The 19439-nt window shown below is 32.9% G+C and overlaps 2 protein-coding genes across 3 annotated transcripts; both read left to right on the top strand.

Annotated features, from left to right (window-relative positions):
* The first annotated feature begins 214 nt into the window (after window positions 1-214).
* Window positions 215-4881, top strand: LOC142633612 (ras-related protein RHN1-like). 2 transcript variants are annotated; one of them, XM_075807853.1, is made up of 7 exons: window positions 215-410; window positions 1682-1759; window positions 1861-2028; window positions 2907-2955; window positions 3576-3649; window positions 4008-4101; window positions 4466-4881. In XM_075807853.1, exons 1-7 carry the CDS (start codon window positions 372-374, stop codon window positions 4564-4566), a joined length of 603 nt encoding a protein of 200 aa, XP_075663968.1. In that variant the 5' UTR covers window positions 215-371; the 3' UTR covers window positions 4567-4881. The 2 variants fall into 2 exon arrangements, with proteins under 2 accessions (XP_075663968.1, XP_075663969.1); XM_075807854.1 differs by having other exon boundaries at window positions 237-414.
* Window positions 4882-14819: 9938 nt separating this feature from the next.
* On the top strand, window positions 14820-17448 carry LOC142633506 (exopolygalacturonase-like). Its single transcript, XM_075807747.1, has 4 exons — window positions 14820-14942; window positions 15158-15466; window positions 16437-16952; window positions 17070-17448. Exons 1-4 carry the CDS (start codon window positions 14823-14825, stop codon window positions 17304-17306), a joined length of 1182 nt encoding a protein of 393 aa, XP_075663862.1. The 5' UTR covers window positions 14820-14822; the 3' UTR covers window positions 17307-17448.
* The last annotated feature ends 1991 nt before the right edge of the window (window positions 17449-19439 follow it).

Below are 19439 nucleotides of genomic sequence, written 5' to 3'. Positions count from 1 at the left end.
ACACCATGGGCCATCATGGCACATGAACCACACTGTTGTTGGGTTATAGGAAGTAGAGAATGCTTTTCAAAGGTAGAAAAACAATTATTATCAATTTATGAAAGTAGTACAAATTAAAGAAGCAACTGCCTTTAGTGAGACTTGTGCAACCGCAAACCTACCAGTCAACAAAACTACCATTCTTATGCTAACCCTTTTCTTCTACTTCATTGAGTTACTTCTATCATAACTTCTTCATAAAATTTTTTTTTTTTCCAACCAGCAACATCTTCTCTCGTTCTTTTTTTCTCTCTCTCTCTCTAAACTTAAGTCCTAAGACTCTTAAGGCCCTCTTTTTCTAGAGCTTTACAGTTTTCATCAAAGTAATCGAAATGGCCAAACCTGGCAACAAGATTATACAAGCCAAGCTGGTGGGTATGTCTTACCCTTTTGTTCTTGAGCCATTCTTTAATTTTTTTTGTTTTCTTTCTTTTGTTACCTTATACATCCCGACCTGAAATCATTATTTTTTATGTTTATGTTTATACTTGAATAGTCCATATGTGCAGGTATGATGTGTTTTTTAGTTTCATTTATTTAGCAATTTTTTTATATATATTTAAAAAAAAAAAAAAAAAAAGTCAATTTGGTATATTGAATGGGGAAAAAATAATGATCTTGAATGATAATTTGTGGGTACAGATGCTCAAGACAGTAAAAAAGGTGCCAGTAGATAATGTAAATGGTCAGGTTTCAAATTGATTGCATGGCACAGAGCATAAAGCTATGTAACTTTTATTAGAGTTAGGTTGCTTAAGAAATTGGATTCAATGGTATTGTACCAAAATATTTGGATTTCAGTATATTTATCAGTTTGGATTGATGATGTTTGCCATTCTTGAAAATGCCCCATTTATGATGATTTGCAAGAAAAAATACTATGAGCCAGAGAACATTCCAGTTTCCACAACTGCAGAATGTTTGATATCCTAGTTTTTCTTTGCTTTTCTGCTGTCTTTAAATCCCACCCTGCTTTTCTCACCTTAAACGCTGATATCCACTCAGAAGCTAATTTCCCCCTTCTAGGAAAGACCTCGTTTCTGAAATGACAAATCATCTGAACAACACATACCTCCTGGGGATTTTATAAGTTATAGTTTGTTGTCTTAGTTACTCAATTCTGGGTTGCGCTCTTGCTTTACAATGTACTTCTCTTGGTTCTGTTCTTTCTCTGGACATTTTTGTCAAAAGTTGGGAGCCTAGCCCATAAAAGAGTATATCACTATATTGATAATTTCCACAAGTTGAAATACTTGATTACCCGCAACCATGTGAGTTCTGCTGAATTTAAGAGTGCTTGGTCACATTAAGGCACGTATTAATACTTTATACATTTATGTAAACAAACTTAATATATGCTGTAAAAACCGATTTGAATTAGCAGCATAACAGAAGAATCTTCTGATTTTTTGTTGTTCTTCGCTCTGTATCCTGTCCTTCTTAAAAAATTATTGCTTCAATGTTTAGACCTAGATGGAGAAGAACTTCTGGTGAACGTTGTGATTCTTGACCTGATTTTCTAGAATAAATAACATTAAGTTACTCTTCATTTTGAATTTGTAATTTAGCTTGAAACTTTACCTGATAATTTGTCTAATAAGTTGTGTATCATCCTAACAACCGAAAAAAAAAATTTCTACAGGTGCTTCTAGGAGACATGGGAACTGGGAAGACCAGTTTAGTCTTAAGATTTGTTAAAGGCCAGTTTTTTGATAATCAGGTCCATTTTATCTCCTGTTTACTCAAAAGTTTTTTATTTTTGGTCCTTCATCGATGCATTTCACTGCTGAGGACCCTAGACAATGACATTAGTAAATGCAGGAACCAACCATTGGAGCAGCATTTTTCACTCAGATACTATCCTTGGCTGAAGCCACGGTGAAGTTTGATATATGGGATACAGCAGGACAAGAGCGATATCATAGCTTGGCTCCTATGTATTATCGGGGTGCAGCGGCAGCTGTAGTTGTGTATGACATATCAAGCATGGTACTTATTTGTTAAAATTATCGTGGTTGAATTTCATTATTTAGAGCTATGGATGGATTCAGAAGCTTCAGGATTACCATAATGAATTAAATGGCAAGTAATCAACTAAAGTGTTAAAAATACTGATGATTGAATTCATGAATATAGTACTTACTTGCAACTTTTATTGCAATATAATTAATTGCTTCGCTGGAAATTGACATGATTTTGTAATTCTTAGTTGGACTATTCGTCCTCCCTATGTTATTCATACAGAAGAGAACAGCAATCTGTTATTCTTATAATACTTACCTATTATGCATACACAGGATTAGAAAAGGATGAGAAATGTAATTAGTAGCCATATACCACAGATTCTATACTGGTCCAGTCCTATACTATAGATTCCTTGTGAAGCCACATCTTAGAACAACTATGTCATGCATTTCCCTCCCTCCACATATATCCTTTCAAAAAAATTATCCCCACCTTTTCTTTCACAGATACTCTGTGTCTGTACTGATGGCCGTGGCTATGAGATGTATTTTGTATTTATCATACTCAATCATCTCCCCTCTCAGTGAAATATGGTACAATGAATTGGCTTTAGTAAAAAATCATGATTTTCAAGGTATTATCAGTCAAGTGTAAGGGACTCATAAATGATTGTGAAGTTATCTCTTGATCCTGAGTTTATTATAGACTGCCTATGCTTGCCAATCTATTTTATGGCTGTGGATTCAACTAATACTAATTCAAAGGAAGCCTAAATCTTATATGTTTTTCATTTATTTTAGTACTTTTTTTTTATGAACATTTATTTTAGTACTGGTTATACCAGATTCTGTTATGCCTTATTTGTAAAGTCTTAACCCTTTTATATGGTGTTTTGGCTTCAGGATACATTTATTCGAGCTAAAAAATGGGTTCAAGAACTGCAAAGACAAGGTGAGTTAACCAAAATAGGTGCTCTCATCATGTTCTTTTATCTGACAATATTGATCCTTCACAATTCAAGTATTTAGAGTATGATGAATTGCATATCTTTCTTATGCAAAAAGCATTCATTACTTGTTATACTTCTATGCCATTTGTGAAATCTTCAGGTTCTGTTTATATTGCAAAAATTTTATTGGATATATGACACATACAGCCTTGTCACATGATTTTAGAGGGCTGATGATTACATGTTGTCGTTACATGTATAAGCCATGTAGAAGAGTGACATATTTTGCGGTTGCTTTTTTAGACTTAGTGGGTACTTTCTCTTGCCATCCAAATTGGTTGGCCCACTTGACAGTATCTTTTAGTTTAAGATGGTATAATCTACATCTTTCTTTTGTTTCAGTAATCTTTACTCTCTCTTTTTGAACCCCAGCAGTCACAAATTCAAATGTGACTTGTGACTGCAACTATTTGTCTAAATCATCATTTAGCTTTTTCCCTGTATAGATACATGTGTAGACCTTGTATGATACTTAAAAGGAATGAACTAATTTATTAGGACGATTGTTTAGCTATTGTTGATACATGGCACATTATGTTATTTTCCATATCACTATTTTCAGGAAATCAAAATCTGGTGATGGCATTGGTTGGAAACAAATCTGACTTGGAAGCAAAGAGAGAGGTTGAGACTGAGGTACTTATAAGATCCCATCCCTTCTTTTCCTTCAGGATTATGATGATTGAATTCTTAATCTTTCAGTCACTAAAGTTGATATGTCGTTCATCCAACACATAGTTGTGTGGTTGGCTTCAACACACTATCATGATCAATAAAATATTAGGTCTCAACACTTCTCCATCTTTTCATTTTTCTAATAAATTTGCATCAGCACTTTAACATGTTTAAGTCTATCCTTGGTTATACTCTGTCTAATCCATGTACCCTTGCTTGTTGATTAGGATTGTAATTCAGGATGGTTTGATGTACCACATATATTTATGATTCGTGTATCCAGATGTATATTCCTCATTTTGTTCTTGTAAATTTACAGGAGGGGGACCAATTTGCTCAAGAAAATGGGATGCTTTTCATTGAAACATCTGCAAAAACTTCACAAAACATCAACGATCTCTTCTATGAAATAGGTAAATTTTAGATTCATAACATCAGTAGAAGGCTTTGGCTCCATTATGCAAGCGTCGGTAGATGAGCACAGTTAGGATAGCATCCTTACAATTGTCCATTCTGGCATTCACTTCAATATCTAGAAAAGTTGCAAAATATAAGCAGATATGTTTGCATACATCGAAGCATGCACCATTGCAGAACATTAGTATTACATGGTTAAGATTCTAGGAAATACAAGCATTTGGAATGAGTAGTTTCCTTCATCCTACCAGATATGATAATATCATTAGCTTGGAAGTCCTATACTTTTCATTAAGAGTTATTCTTGAGAATTTGAATCAGCAAGAACTGGACCAATTCATTCAGTTCTACCTTTTGCAGCAAAAAGACTGGCAAAAGCAAACCCCGCAAAGTCAAGTGCAATGCATCTAAACAATGAAACTCAAGATAAAAGAAGAAAAATACTTTGTTGTTCAGTTTGACTCTCCACAATTTCAAGAGAGAAGTAACCAATGAAATCAAGGTCATCTTGACATTATTTGTAACAACATGCTCATTTTTCAGAACCAGGTCATTTGTTAAAGTTCCAGATTACCTCTTATATCTAAATCGGCATTTTGGTTTGCATAATACTCTTTTGAGGTATATGAGGTACTTCCAGTATCTGTAAAGAAATTTCTCACACAAAATCTTCTTTTTTTTTTCTTGTAAATGAACAAAGTTTGTGAACAAGTTGTACTGCTTTTGTAGGCTAATTTAGTTGCACATGCAATGCACTTTGGTTCTTTAACATTTAATATTTTACAGAATCTGTTAAAAAATGAACTTATGGTTCAAATGTTATGTTGGACACAATGATCAAATTCAATTCCCCAGGATGCCGAAACACGCTGGTGCACATATGAGCGAAACAAATATACCAAATTTTCTCTTATCAATACCTAATTCCTTCTAACTACAGAAATGCATCAATGATGAAAATTTTAGTTCCAAACTTTGAGGACACCTTTCCATCAAGTGCGAGACCTTCCCTCATTACATTTAGGTGCTGATGTAGTGTGTGGCTTAAAAAAAAAAAAAAAAAACACTTGGTTCTGCATCAGTAAAAATGCCATTACTTTACAGGAACATTAGATGATCATGTCAAGTTATTTTCTTTTCAATCACCATGCAAGATATTGACGTTTAAAGGAATCTCCTAACAAGAAATCTTTGATTCAATTCGAAAGGGACCTGGGTGGAATTCCAAGTCTCAAAGCCAGAAAGAGGTAGCCCCATCAACTAGACCCATCATGAATTGGACTGGAGACTAATGTATTATACAAACTTACATATTATAAGATGAAAACAAGATAAAAGCATAAAATTTTCTGTTCGTATCAAATATAATGATCCCTTGTTTATACACGCAGATAGAGGGACATGACTGAACAATTTAACCTTTCAGCAGGAAAGATTTTGAGTTTACCAGAATTACCATTTCAAATCAAAATCTGATCTCCAAAAGTATGTTTTTTTTTTCTTATCCAACTATACTTTACTGCACCACCATATACCTTTGGTGCGATAGTCACTCTACAAGTATAAGTGCTTATAGGGTGTAGAGAGTAAGGGTCGGGATTCAAATCTCTAGGAGGGAGTTTCACACACATATACACTTAGATTAGGCTAAACTAGAAATTCTATCTTGTATAAAAAAATAATAAATAAATAAATAAAACTATACTTTATTGCACTTATATAGCAAAGCATTAGCATCAGGCATTCTTAAAAAAAGGTTATTTTGACACATCAAAAAGTTATTTTATCTATTTTAATACATTACTTTACAATACACTCTACATCACATATTCTATTTTTTTTTACTATTTTAGTTAAATATTCTTTCTTTATTATTTTTAATTCTTTTTTATTGTTCCCAAAAGCATTGAAGACATGGTAAGAGAGAAAAAGTTAAAATAATATAAATTAATATCAACAATCATGAAGAGAGAGAAAGTTGGAATAAAAAAATAACCAATATTTATACCATGCTAGTATTTAGAATTGAGCTTGTGCCAAATTATTTTGGCATTTGGCACATTTCATTAGAGCATTAGCAATGGAACTTGCAAATGTCATATGCCACTAGTATTTAGCATCTAAGCCTTAAACACCAGCGGAACTTGCAAAATCATCTCATTACAAAAAAATTTACAATCTTGCTACAGTACCATTTTATATGTAAGATGTTATTATAGTAGTATTGCATAATAAAAATTAGTTTTTTATTTGTCTGTTGCATCTTCTCTCTCATTTCATTTCGCTTTCTCTCTCCAATTTCTCTCTACTTCGTTCTGCTCTCTCCTCTTCAAACCCGAAACCCATACAATCTTAGCACTTCCTTCCTCTCTATCTCAGATCAGTTTGCTATGGATTCTAATGGGTTTTTTTATGGATTTTGATGGGGTTGCTATGGATTTGTGGGTTTCTGTGTTGATCTGGGCGTGAGGGTTATGGGTTGATCTGGGCATGGTGGTGGGCTAGGAGCGGTTGATGGTGGGTTTGGATTGGCATGGATTGGCGAGCTGGGTTTGGATTGACATGAGGGCTGGGTTTGGATCGGCATGAGGGCTAGGTTTGCTGGTGATTTTTTTTAATGGGTTTGCTGGTGATGGCTTTGATGGGTTTAAATGGGTTTGAATCGAAGCTCTGATGGCTCCGATAGTTATTTCTTTTGAATGGGTTGATCGTTGGGTTTGATAGTTTGATGGTTTTTTTTTTTTTTTTATGTAGTTTTGGTTTTGGTTTGATGGTGATGGCGTTGCTTTAGGGTGGTGGCGTTGTTTGATGGTGGTTTAATTTGGTTTTGGTTTGACGGTGGTTTAACGGTGGTGGCGTTAAGCCTATGAGAGACCTTGTTGGTTGTTTTTTTTTTTTTTTACTTATTTGTTCTTGTGCTAGAGGTTGAGGGAGAGAGACGAAAAGGAAAAGAGAAATAGTAAAAAAATAATAAAAAAGAATATTTAAATAAACTAGGAAAAAAATACAGTTTTGGGATGTTAGGTGTATTGAAAAATTGTATGGTATAATTGATAAAGTTGATTTTTGGGATGGTAAAATAGGATGGGATGAGATTTATCGTTGTGGATGCTCTAATAAGTGGTTTTTATTGTTTGGTGTGTTAAATGCTAAAAATTTAGCATTTAACACACCTGATGCTAGTGCTTATAGTGAGATAAAACTCAGCTATCTCTTTTATATGCCTTTTCCTAGTTCCTCATATTTGCTTCCCAGGTCCCCTCAATGTGATCCTACCGGGGGTACCAAATGGCTGAGCCTTGAAATATTACTACAAATGTTTTTCTGACAAGCTCCATAATTGTTTTGTGAGAGAATCTGTGAGTTAGTTGCTTCCATCACTTCCAAACTGAAGAATAAGCTACTTCGTATAGCTGAGAAATCCAGACCAATTAGAAGCAAAATACCATATGTAGTTAGCAACCTTCAAATTGATATACTATTTGTAAGACTAGTATGTTGCACAAATAATTTTGTGATATTTTATGTAGTTTTGGTTTTGGTTTGATGGTGATGGCGTTGCTTTAGGGTGGTGGCGTTGTTTGATGGTGGTTTAATTTGGTTTTGGTTTGACGGTGGTTTAACGGTGGTGGCGTTAAGCCTATGAGAGACCTTGTTGGTTGTTTTTTTTTTTTACTTATTTGTTCTTGAGCTAGAGGTTGAGGGAGAGAGACGAAAAGGAAAAGAGAAATAGTAAAAAAATAATAAAAAAGAATATTTAAATAAACTGGGAAAAAAATACAGTTTTGGGATGTTAGGTGTATTGAAAAATTGTATGGTATAATTGATAAAGTTGCTTTTTGGGATGGTAAAATAGGATGTGATGAGATTTATCGTTGTGGATGCTCTAATAAGTGGTTTTTATTGTTTGGTGTGTTAAATGCTAAAAATTTAGCATTTAACACACCTGATGCTAGTGCTTATAGTGAGATAAAACTCAGCTATCTCTTTTATATGTCTTTTCCTAGTTCCTCATATTTGCTTCCCAGGTCCCCTCAATGTGATCCTACCGGGGGTACCAAATGGCTGAGCCTTGAAATATTACTACAAATGTTTTTCTGACAAGCTCCATAATTGTTTTGTGAGAGAATCTGTGAGTTAGTTGCTTCCATCACTTCCAACCTGAAGAATAAGCTACTTCGTATAGCTGAGAAATCCAGATCAATTAGAAGCAAAATACCATATGTAGTTAGCAACCTTCAAATTGATATACTATTTGTAAGACTAGTATGTTGCACAAATAATTTTGTGATATTTTATGTAAGAAAATTTTAGATAATATTGTACATATATTATAAAGAAAAAGTAAACTAAATTAGAGTCAAGAAACATATACATTTTGAATATTAAAAATTAGTTTAGCAGTTTCACTGCATATTTGTAGCCTTCTTAAGGTAAGATTTTTTTTTTTTTTTTTTAAATCACGAAACCAAAAATAAATGCAAAAGAGTAACAGAACCTTGAAAATCAACTAATTTGTGTTGTGTTCACATATTTCATACCATGAAATAAAAGTATGTCCAACTTTCTGGCCATCTTTCACTCATCAATAGCACAGTATTAAGACATGGTGTGGGCAAGTGTGCATGCATGTGTCTTATAGATGATTTAAAATTAAACCATGGTAGAATATGGTATTACATTGCGCATCAAATATTATCTCTACTTATATATTCAAAACAAAAATTATTCAACCAAATTACCTAAACCTAAATCATATTTAAGCCCCTAATTAAAAAAAAAAAAAAAAATACCCGTAGGAGTTTCATTATCTTGATGGTGGTGTTGGGAGGCCAGTATAACAAAGGTGATAACCCCTTAGATTCATCTTTTTCTCTCTTTCAAATGTTTTGTTAGTCTTAGGTCATTTATTTTGGTAATATATAGTGAAATAGTGCATTTTATTTAACAATCCACAACATTTTTGTATCTCTCTATCTCTCTCTAGGATCTTATCGGGCTAGTTATTACTATTCATCCTTACTTTTTTTTTTCTTTTTTTTTAAATATTAAAATAGTGAGTATGCTAAAAGACATGAAGAATAGAGAAAGATGCGACGTAAGCTTAGACCATTAATGAGATAGTAGTAAAATAATTTAATGTGAACTTTTGGGTAATAGTAAAAAAAAAAAAAAAATCAATTAAAGAGGTAAAAAAAGGCTAAATTCAAAATTAAAGCATCACTTGACAAGACTACATGCACTCTCGCATGAGATCATCATGGGCAAAAATTCTAATATGAGAATTCTAGATATGCATAGCTAAATAGATCAAGAGATATGAGTTTATGTCAAGTTCTATCATTTAATCTCGATAGATGCTAGTGGTGAGCTTGTGTCATGACTAATGTCGAGGTTCACTATTTCAACTTTTCTTCACTTGTTTTTTGGTTCAATCTTCATGTTTTCAATGATAACACTTGTTTTGATTTCTTAACACACTACACATCTTAGATCTACTAAATTACAAGTAAAATGCATTTTGTCTAAGAATATACCAACAAATAATAATTATGACCCTAACACCATGTAAGGCACAACACAGGCCTTCAATTAATAATTCATATAAAATTAAAGTACAAAGGACTTCCTTTCAAACTGAAGTTCAAAACAATTATATTTTATTATTATTTTTGCGAGTCAAAACACTTCTACTCTGCTGCACCCAAAGGTGGGAGTTCATGATTGTCATACTCAATTTATAAAAATAAAAATCTTACTTGGTTTTTCCCATAAGTTTGGTTCCTGGTATATGCTTATATGGTATCCCCTATTTTGAAACCAAATGGGGGATAACATAAAACTAATTTTTTATTATTATTATTATTATTATTATTATTATTATTATTATTATTATTATTATTATTATGGAATTGATGGAAAGTGTAAGGAAATTGACTTAATTCAAGGTAGTCACCCTCCATAGAGAAAGACAAAGATTAAGAGAGAAAAATGCACTAATGCATTAAGCAATGAGTTGGTTTTATTCTTCAATAATAGAAATGTGATTATAAGTAGGTATTTATAGAACCATAAAACTATTATATTGGCCCACATGGCCTTATCCCAATGATCATATTATTCCCCAAGTGCATTAATAATTCCAACATGTGTTAAATGTGATTAACAATCTTGGAATTGTAACTAACTAACCAACTAACTAACTAAATGCAACATTACAACAATAATTATCTATATAGGGGTTCCTATCATTTCCCTCCCCTTCAAAACACCTTGTCCACAAGGTGTTGCTTGAAATGACACCTTCATGAGGGGAAATCGACCACTAACCTAATTCGCCAAAGTATCTTGACTGTTGCCCACATCAAATACTTCCAAGCATTTGATCACATTGTCAGCAAAAATTCTTTCAACCTTTACTCTTCGATCATTAGCTCAAGAATCACAAAAAGCGATTGCACCAATCAAAGTGAATCTTGTTGCACTCCAGATTGGTCCCAAAACAATTTGATCAAGGGAATGTTCCTTCCTTGATTTGTGTTGGAAAGCCTCATTTCTATTACACTCCAAATCATAGTCGAATGGAATTATATACAAATCTTGATAGACGTGATGGGCTACAGAACTAATAGGCTTGATAGGTTTGGCATTGGACCAATAATGAAAGTTGATGATCTCATATTACTTCCAAGAATTGATGATGGAACCCACACTTCTTGTTTTGGCAACACATTATTTGATGATCTCATATCAATTTTATTTGCTAAAAAACAAGCATCTGATTCGATGGATACTTTGGAAGAGATAAAGAATTGCCCATCGCATACATCTGACACAGCTTCAAGCTTTGTTTGCTCTACATCAAGAGATGGCGAAGCCTTATGGTTCAAAAGCCCCCTTTCATGCTCTTGGCTTAACGAGTGACCAATTTCAATTTCGCTTGCACCTCCAATTTAGAGGCAATTTTTATTGATTCAGCAACTTGAAACTTGTCACTTGTACCTTCAAGAAGTTGCAACTCCTCTTCCATCATGTTGAGGTCCAAAATATTACAAGTATTGAAATCCAAAACTAATGAGCCCTCAAGGATAAGAAAGGCGCAATCCGTGAGCCAAGGCCCATTTAAAATGGGTAAAAAAAAGCCCAAGCTCATGAATGGGTAAGCCTTGAGTCTTAGAGAAGGAAGAAAAAGTAGAGGAAGCTTGGCCCAACTTTTGTAAGAAGAACCCCCAAGGAGCCTAGAAAGAGATTGGACCAGGATATCGAGGAGTTGCCAAAACCAGGGAGGGGATCCTTAGGAAGTGCAAGAAACAATCAGCTAGGAGTTGGACAGCTCAGGGAAGCATGCTCATGGGCACAAGGAATGAAGAAAGACATGCCCCATCAACTGCCTGCAACTCAAAAGAAAATACTTTAGAAATAGCTGATGACTTAGGAACCAGCGCCTATGAAGGGAAGCCTGGTACCTCGAGAAGAGCAGCAAGGTGAACCATAAAAGAAGGTGGCTGAGGATCTTTCAGCCTGATAGGGTGGAATATGCCTATTTAGAGAAAAAAATAATAATAAAGGATGAGGCAGCCAAAATGGAGATTCTAAAAGGCCTCTCTAGAAGCCTTGGAAAAAAGATTAAAAGTTAGCCCCTAGGACCCCCCAAAAGAGGAAGGTTAGCTAGGGACTTTTTAGATGAAAACCCCAAAAGAAGAATATAGTGAGAAAATGAGGAAATGACTAGCCACCAATGTTGCTGACACAACATTGGTTTTGGTATCCAAAACAGCAAATGGAGGGAATCAATGGTACACCAAAAACCGTAGAAAGGTACTATAAAAGGGGATCAAGCTATCAGCAAAATTCATTCAGCAATAAGGAATCAAAGCAAAAAGATCCTTTGAAAAACTTCTTTAAAATTCAAAAAATGAGTAGAGAGGGAAAATACTGTGAGGAATCCTAAAATAGGCACTAGAGGATACACTTGGATTCAAAGGGATTCAAACCTCACAAGTCATAGAAGCCTACAAAGAGCTATTTAAGTTTGTAAATTTTGAACTTATTTGGACATTGTGACATATCCCGGTGGAAGAAGGGCCTAATGTACCAAAACTCAAAAATAATGAAATATCATTCATCTTTCTAAGGATCCCTGATGTCCTAACATGCTTTTTCTTTATTTCTTTACTATTCCTCAGCCATTTACTTTATAGTATGTATATATTTGCATGTTTGAATATGCATGTGTTGTAGGATCCACGTTTTATGCACAATTTAGTTCTTAATCAGCCCAATATAGCTGCAGTGAACTAAGCCCAATTTACCAAACAACAAGTACAAGGCCCAAGATTCTTGTTCCCACCTTGGGCTTGGGTACTGTCCAAAAAAAGAACCCACACATCATGTTCTCAAGACCCTTTTGCAATCTTGAGAGCTTTACTTTCATGGCTTTTTTAGATTTAGCCAAGGCCTTGACCATTTCTGAAATATCCTTGACATCTTCTGAAGTTTTGTTCCCCATCCGCTATATTTCTTTCAAAAGTTTTCTTTGGTCACAATTGCTCGTCTTAAGATCGACGGCTCTGATACCACTTGTTAGGAACCTAGTGGTTCCTAATGGTGATGGGTAGGAATTGTAGGGGAATTGATAGAAATTGTAAAGAAGTTGACTTAATTCTAGGTAGTCATCCTCCATAGAGAAAGAAAGAGATTAAGAGAGAAAGATGCACTAATACAATTAGCAATAAGTTGGTTTTATTCTACAATAATGGAAATGTGATTACAAGTAGGTATTTACAGAACCATAAATCTATTTTGTTGGCCCACATGGCCTTATTCCATTAATAATTTCAACATGTGTTAAGTGTGATTAACATGCTTGAAATTATAACAAACTAACCAACTAACTAACTATATGCAACATTACAACAATTATTATCTATATAGGGGTTCCCATCAAAATTGAATTATCATGTTTATGAATACATTATTATATTTGAGCTTGAATTGTTTAGTAGTTAAGCTTAAACTTGAGCTTGAGCTTGACTTATTTTCCAAACAAACGAATATAAAACAAGTTATTTTCCTAATTGAGCTCAAACTGTTTGATTGATTTATAGCCCAATCTTTTTTAAATCGTAGATTATTATGAGATCTAACGGCATAAACACTCAACTATCCAATTAATCATTATTGTTGATAACATCAACTTACCTAATTAATTTTGGAGAACACTAATTTCTCTCTTCCCTATTTCTTTCTTGCTGTGCAAAGGGAAAAGAAAAAAAAAATCCATTCCCCATAATTTTTTGTTCCATTAGCAGTTCTTTTTTGCTAAAACAAAAAACATTCAATAGCTCGGACGTCAACAAAGCGAACCCAAATGTGTATGAGCAAAATGACAAACCTTCTTTTGCCCTTGAGTAAGTCTGTTTTCTTTTTTCTTTTTTTTCTTTTTTTTTAAGCAAGTGTGTGTGTGTGTGTGTGTGTAAAGCATACAAACTAGTTATATGAAGTCATATTTGTATATCTGTGTTTGATTAGATTCATAGCGAAAAAAAGTTTTGATGATTTTTTTTTGGGATTATGTTTCCAGTGAAACTCGAGTTTCAAATGTTGTCACATAACTAATACAATAAGTTTAATTTTTTGTCACATAATAGATATGCTTGCAAAAATATCATTTTTGATCAATGTATCTTTTATTTGTTTCTCATCTCTCTTTTTCTCATTTTCTTGTTGAGTCAATTGTATGGGTTCATATCAAATAAACCCAAAAATACTCATTATTGTGTTACTACCTTAGCTGATCTGGGCTACAAGTGGTTAAAGAATGGTTGGATTTTTTTTGCTTTGATACTATCATTATCGATTGTAGCCCAGACCTGGTCACCTGACATTCTGCCCCACCCAACCAACAACCTGAGAGACCTAGATTTGATTAACCATTCAATTGGCAGCAGATCCGTAACCCATTCACTCAATCAAATCAAGTTAAGTGGTGGTTCATCCCCAATACTAGTGGTGTCAAATGGGTGGGCAATTGGGTTGGGTATATAAAACTCATTTACCCATTTATTACCCATATAACTAATTACTTCTAACCCAAACCCAGTCCAACCCAATTATTATGGGTAAACCTCAAATTATCCCTAAACCTAAAAAATGACACAATTACCTCTCGAAACCTAAAAATGATAGAAATACTCCCTAAAACAAAAGATAATTACCAAATTACCCCCAAAACCTAAAAACAAACAAAATATTGGTGGGGTTTCATTATTTGCTATTGTAAAACGTAGACAAGCATGCTGCCTATACTAAATTTGGACAATTTTGATAGATGATGGATTTCAAGACTTTTTCCCCCTTACTAATGGAAGTATTCACTTTGGTTACATGATAAAATGTACAAATTTTAGGTGGCTAGCAGTATGCCATTTAAAGCAAATAAGTTACGATGATATGTAAAAGTAAATAATCTTATCTTCAATAATAAAAAACGAGAATTAATTAGTGGAGGGGAAAGCACAAAAACTAATAATAGTGCAGAAGCTGAAGTATATACAGGAGAGTTCTTAGCGACCTTGCATTAAAATAGTTAATATTAGTTAAGTAGTTTCAATGGTGTGGAGCTCAGGTGCTGAAGTATAAATAACTTCAAACCAAATGTGGTTACCATCATTTCGTACAACAAATTGGCAATAGAAAGGAAATAAAGAACAATAAGATGGGAAAGAATTTAAGCATTGCAACAATTTCCTTGCTATTGGTGTTGGCATCCACCAATGCCCAGCAAGTCTTTGATGTTAAATCATATGGAGCACAACCTAATGCTGATATCACCCAGGTATAAATATGTGTAGTGTAATCAACTAGACTTAATTAACATGAAGAGTGTGTTCCAGTTAACTTAATTAGTAAAGCCTTTTAACTTTGAATAAGAGAACTTAGGTTTAAACTCTGTTTACACTAGAAACTTATCAATGTCATGACCAGATGATAAAACATTAACATGCAAAATGATTATTATATACTGATTTTGATTTTTTATAATGTGTTTAGGCTTTGACAAAAGCTTGGAAAGCTGCGTGCGCAGTAGCAGGAAGTAAAGTTGTGATTTCAGCAGGGGTGTACAAACTAGGTTTAGTGACTTTGTTGGGTCCATGCAAAGGTGCTATCGAGTTTAACCTTCAAGGAACCTTACAGGCCCCATTAGATGTTGCCTCCTTCAACGGTAAAGATGCTTGGGTTGTTTTTCAACATATCGACGGTCTCACTGTGTCAGGTGGTGGAGTTTTTGATGGCAAAGGACAACAAGCATGGCAAAAAAATACGTGTAACAAAGACAAAAACTGCAACGTTCTTCCTTATGTAAGATTTCAATCTTAACTAATTAGCATTTACATTTCCATCAATTTTTGTGTAGATATACATAGACACTACAACTTTAAAAACTTTACCCATTACGAAAAAATAATTCAAACATTTATATGTTAAATAATGTTTTACAAATAATTTGACAAGTTTTGTATGGTGATGTGTCACAACTTATAAAAGAATTAATTTTAAAATTTATATATGAGAAAGTTTATGGAGTATGGACACAACATTTTGTGCCACAACACTATCCTGTGTGACTATAAGCAATAGAGAAAAAATAATGGTTAAATATGAAAGTGATATTTCACCAATTGGTCTATGAAGAATTGTTCATAAACACATTAGTTTGTAAGTTTTTATGTAATAATATTTTCTACGACTTTACCATTTTTCTTACTCCCTCCGTCCCAATTTGTTTGTCCTCTATTTTATTTTGGGATGTCCCAAAATATTGTCCTATTTTTAAAAATAAAAGTTATTAGTTTATTAATGTTCCTATTATACTCCTACTTTATTTTCAAAATTATTTGTAAAGAAAACTAACAAATATTTTAAAAAATCGATGTAATTGGGGCTCCTTTTCAGTTGCTTCATTAAGAATAACTCTTTTAAAAAAAGCTGATAAATTTATTTAAGGGTAGTTTTGTAAACTTATACATTTTTATAAAGCAGAAAAGACAATATATGATGTTCCCTTAAAAAGTTTGACTTTTCAAATAGGACAAACAAATTGGGACGAAGAGAGTATTTATATATATATATATATATATATATATATATATATATATATATATATATATATATATATTGATTTAATGATCACATTTAGTTCCAAACAAATTTTTATTTATTTTTATATAATCAAAGAATTGTTAGCATTTTATTGATTAAAATGTTTTTAAATGAAACTCAAGCGCTAATATTTAGTGTTTTAATTTATCTAACTTGTAAATATGAACAGAATATAAGGTTCGACTACGTCACAAATTCAATAGTCCAAGACATTACATCAAAAGACAGCAAATTTTTCCACATCAACCTTTTTGGATGCAAGATGTTACAACTCCAACATGTTACCATAACTACACCTGCAGATAGCCCCAACACTGATGGAATCCACATTGGACATTCATCTCAGATTAACATTACCAATGCCAATATTGCAACAGGTGATGATTGCATCTCCATTGGTGATGGAAGCCAAGATATTACTGTTAACCAAGTAACTTGTGGACCTGGCCATGGTATTAGCATTGGAAGTCTTGGAAAGTACCAGAATGAACAACCTGTTTCAGGAATCAGAGTTATTGGTGCCACACTTAGCAATACAGAAAATGGTGTTAGAATCAAATCATGGCCTTCTTCCACTTCTGGAGTTGCTTCTGATATACATTTTGAGAATGTTATCATGAACAATGTTGCCAATCCTATCATTATTGATCAAAACTACTGCCCAAACAATCAATGCTCAAACCAGGTTATTATAAACATCACAAATATGTACACAAATTTCGATGTTAAAGGTTAAAAAAAGTAAAAACAATTACAAATACTAATATCAAATTCTTGGGTGCGCTTTTCTGTTTGTTTTCAGTCTCCCTCTAAAGTTAAGATCAGCAATGTTAGCTTCAAGAAAATTAGTGGCACTTCTTCAACAAAGGAAGCTGTGAATCTTATTTGCAGTAAGAGTGTACCATGCCAACAAGTGGTGCTTTCTGACATTGATCTTGCATACAAGGGAGGTGGAGGATCTGCTACTTCCACTTGTGCTAATGTCCAGCCTGCAGTTTCGGGCAAGCAAAACCCTCCTGCTTGTACCAACAAACTTTAATGAAATGCTTCCCAAGCTGTTAAAGCTAACGTAGAATGAACAAATACTATTTGTAGATAGGTTATCGGGGTTCTATTCTGAATAAAATATCATCCAACATGTTCCCTTTTTCTTTATTTAAATGAAATTTGGGAATTTTTCTTAGTTATTTTTTGAGTTGTTTAAGTCCAGCCTTTTGCTGAAATCTGCTATGATATGTAGTGTTGTTGTAGATAGTATTTGTTCTACTATTGCAATTGAGATCATTCTTAATAAAAAAAAAAAATTGTATTCAATTCTTACTAAGTGCTTTTTTTTCCTTAAGTAATATTGTCCATCAATATTGTTAAGCATCTACTACTAATCCAATTTAATATACAGTCAGGTAAGTAAACAAAAAAATGAACAAAATTTTAGGTTTCGATGGTATTTTGGCCATTTTTTTAAAGTTTCAAGGGTATTTTGGTCATTTTAATGTTTAAGGGAGTCTTTTGGTCTTTTTTAAGGTTTCGATGGTGTTGTGTTAGAGAAAGCAGATGACTTGCATGGTGTTATAAGGCGGTTTACATTCATATTGAGAGTGTTTATTATTTTTTGAAAATTTGGATATTGTTGAGTTATGTTTGTTGATTACACTTTTTGGACTTCAATACTTGTAGAGCTTCAAGACTTAGTCCATTTGTGTGAATGAAGATATTGATAGACTTGGTGTGATTTGTTTATTATATTTAAGATTATATATAATCTTATTTGCATATTCATGAAACTAAGTGGTTTTGAAGTTGTTGTGTGCTATAGGATAAGTTTATGTGTAATCCTCTTTAGAGGGTTGTTGATTATTTCTTAAGATTTTGAAAGAGTTAGTCCATTTGTGTGAATGAAGATATGGATAGACTTAATATGGTTTGTTTATTATATTTAAGATTACGTGTAATCTTATTTGCATGTTCACGAAACTAAGTGGTTTTGAAGTTGTTGTGTATTATAGGACAAGTTTATGTGTAATCCTCTTTAGAGGGTTGTTGATTATTTCTTAAGATCTTAAAGACTTAGTCCATTTGTGTGAATGAAATTTTAATGTTATAAGAATGTATTTAGAGCATTAGGTTTTGCCATGTGGCATACTCTAGGAAGAGAACCAAAATACTCTTAAATCACATCAGGGATAAGAACAAATTTAAAAATAGAAACTCTTTATTTCCTTTTTTTAAGACTACTTTTTGTTACATTTTTTATTCAATGTTATAAATCTACTATTTGTTTCGTTTGGTTCAATGTTTCAAGACTTTTCCTCTCTCTCATACACAAAAATCGTTTTGCATTTACATTCACACTTTTCACTTTTACTCCTTTATATACACATGCTTACAGCCTTTCATGCCATCCCATTTCAAATACACTCAGACAAAAAATGATATCATTTGCCTTCAACCTTCCAACGACATCTACATAACTCCAACATTGCAGTACTATCTGTGTCTAGCCCGCATGAGTAGGCTATGACTGAGAAAGAGGGCTTGCATTTTTTATTCAGTAATGGTAGCTTACGGTTTTGATGTTGAAATTGTGCGTTGTGGATTTTGTGAATGTTGTGATTCCCTTTGAGTCTTTGGGTGTTTGAGATTTTGGTTTGGGAAAGTTATAAATGTATTTTGTTTCAGAACTAAAGAAAAAGAAACATTTTAATTGATTATTTATGAAGTTAGCTATTTTATTTTTAATATATTTGTGTTAGAACTCACACTTTGTAGGTTTTTTGTTATACGTTTTTTACTATTATTTTGTGTGGTATGAGCCATAGTGATAAAAATAAAAATCAATGATGATTTCAAAGTATTTTCACTTAAAAAAAAAAAAATTAAACTGAAGTCCAACTAAAGACAATTAAATTTTGATAAATGGATGTGTTTTTAACCAATTTCTCTTTGTTTAATCATGTTCTCTTTGTGTTGATACTTATAAATGATTTCCTTAATTTTATTGAGATAATAAATTTGGTGTTTGTGATTGGGGTTTCCATATTTGGTTGTGAGAATAGAGTAGTTGAGGAAGTATTTGAGAAGTTACTTAAATTTATGTAATTTTAGAATATAAAAGTATTTTATGCTTTAAATTCTTATTTATAGATTTCCAAAATCATTTAATCAGTTTAAA

This window comes from Castanea sativa, chromosome 5 (genome assembly GCF_040712315.1).
Source record: "Castanea sativa cultivar Marrone di Chiusa Pesio chromosome 5, ASM4071231v1".
NCBI lineage: Eukaryota > Viridiplantae > Streptophyta > Magnoliopsida > Fagales > Fagaceae > Castanea > Castanea sativa.
The sequence above is the reverse complement of the archived record's forward strand: the minus strand, read 5'-3'. Positions and strand labels throughout refer to the sequence as shown.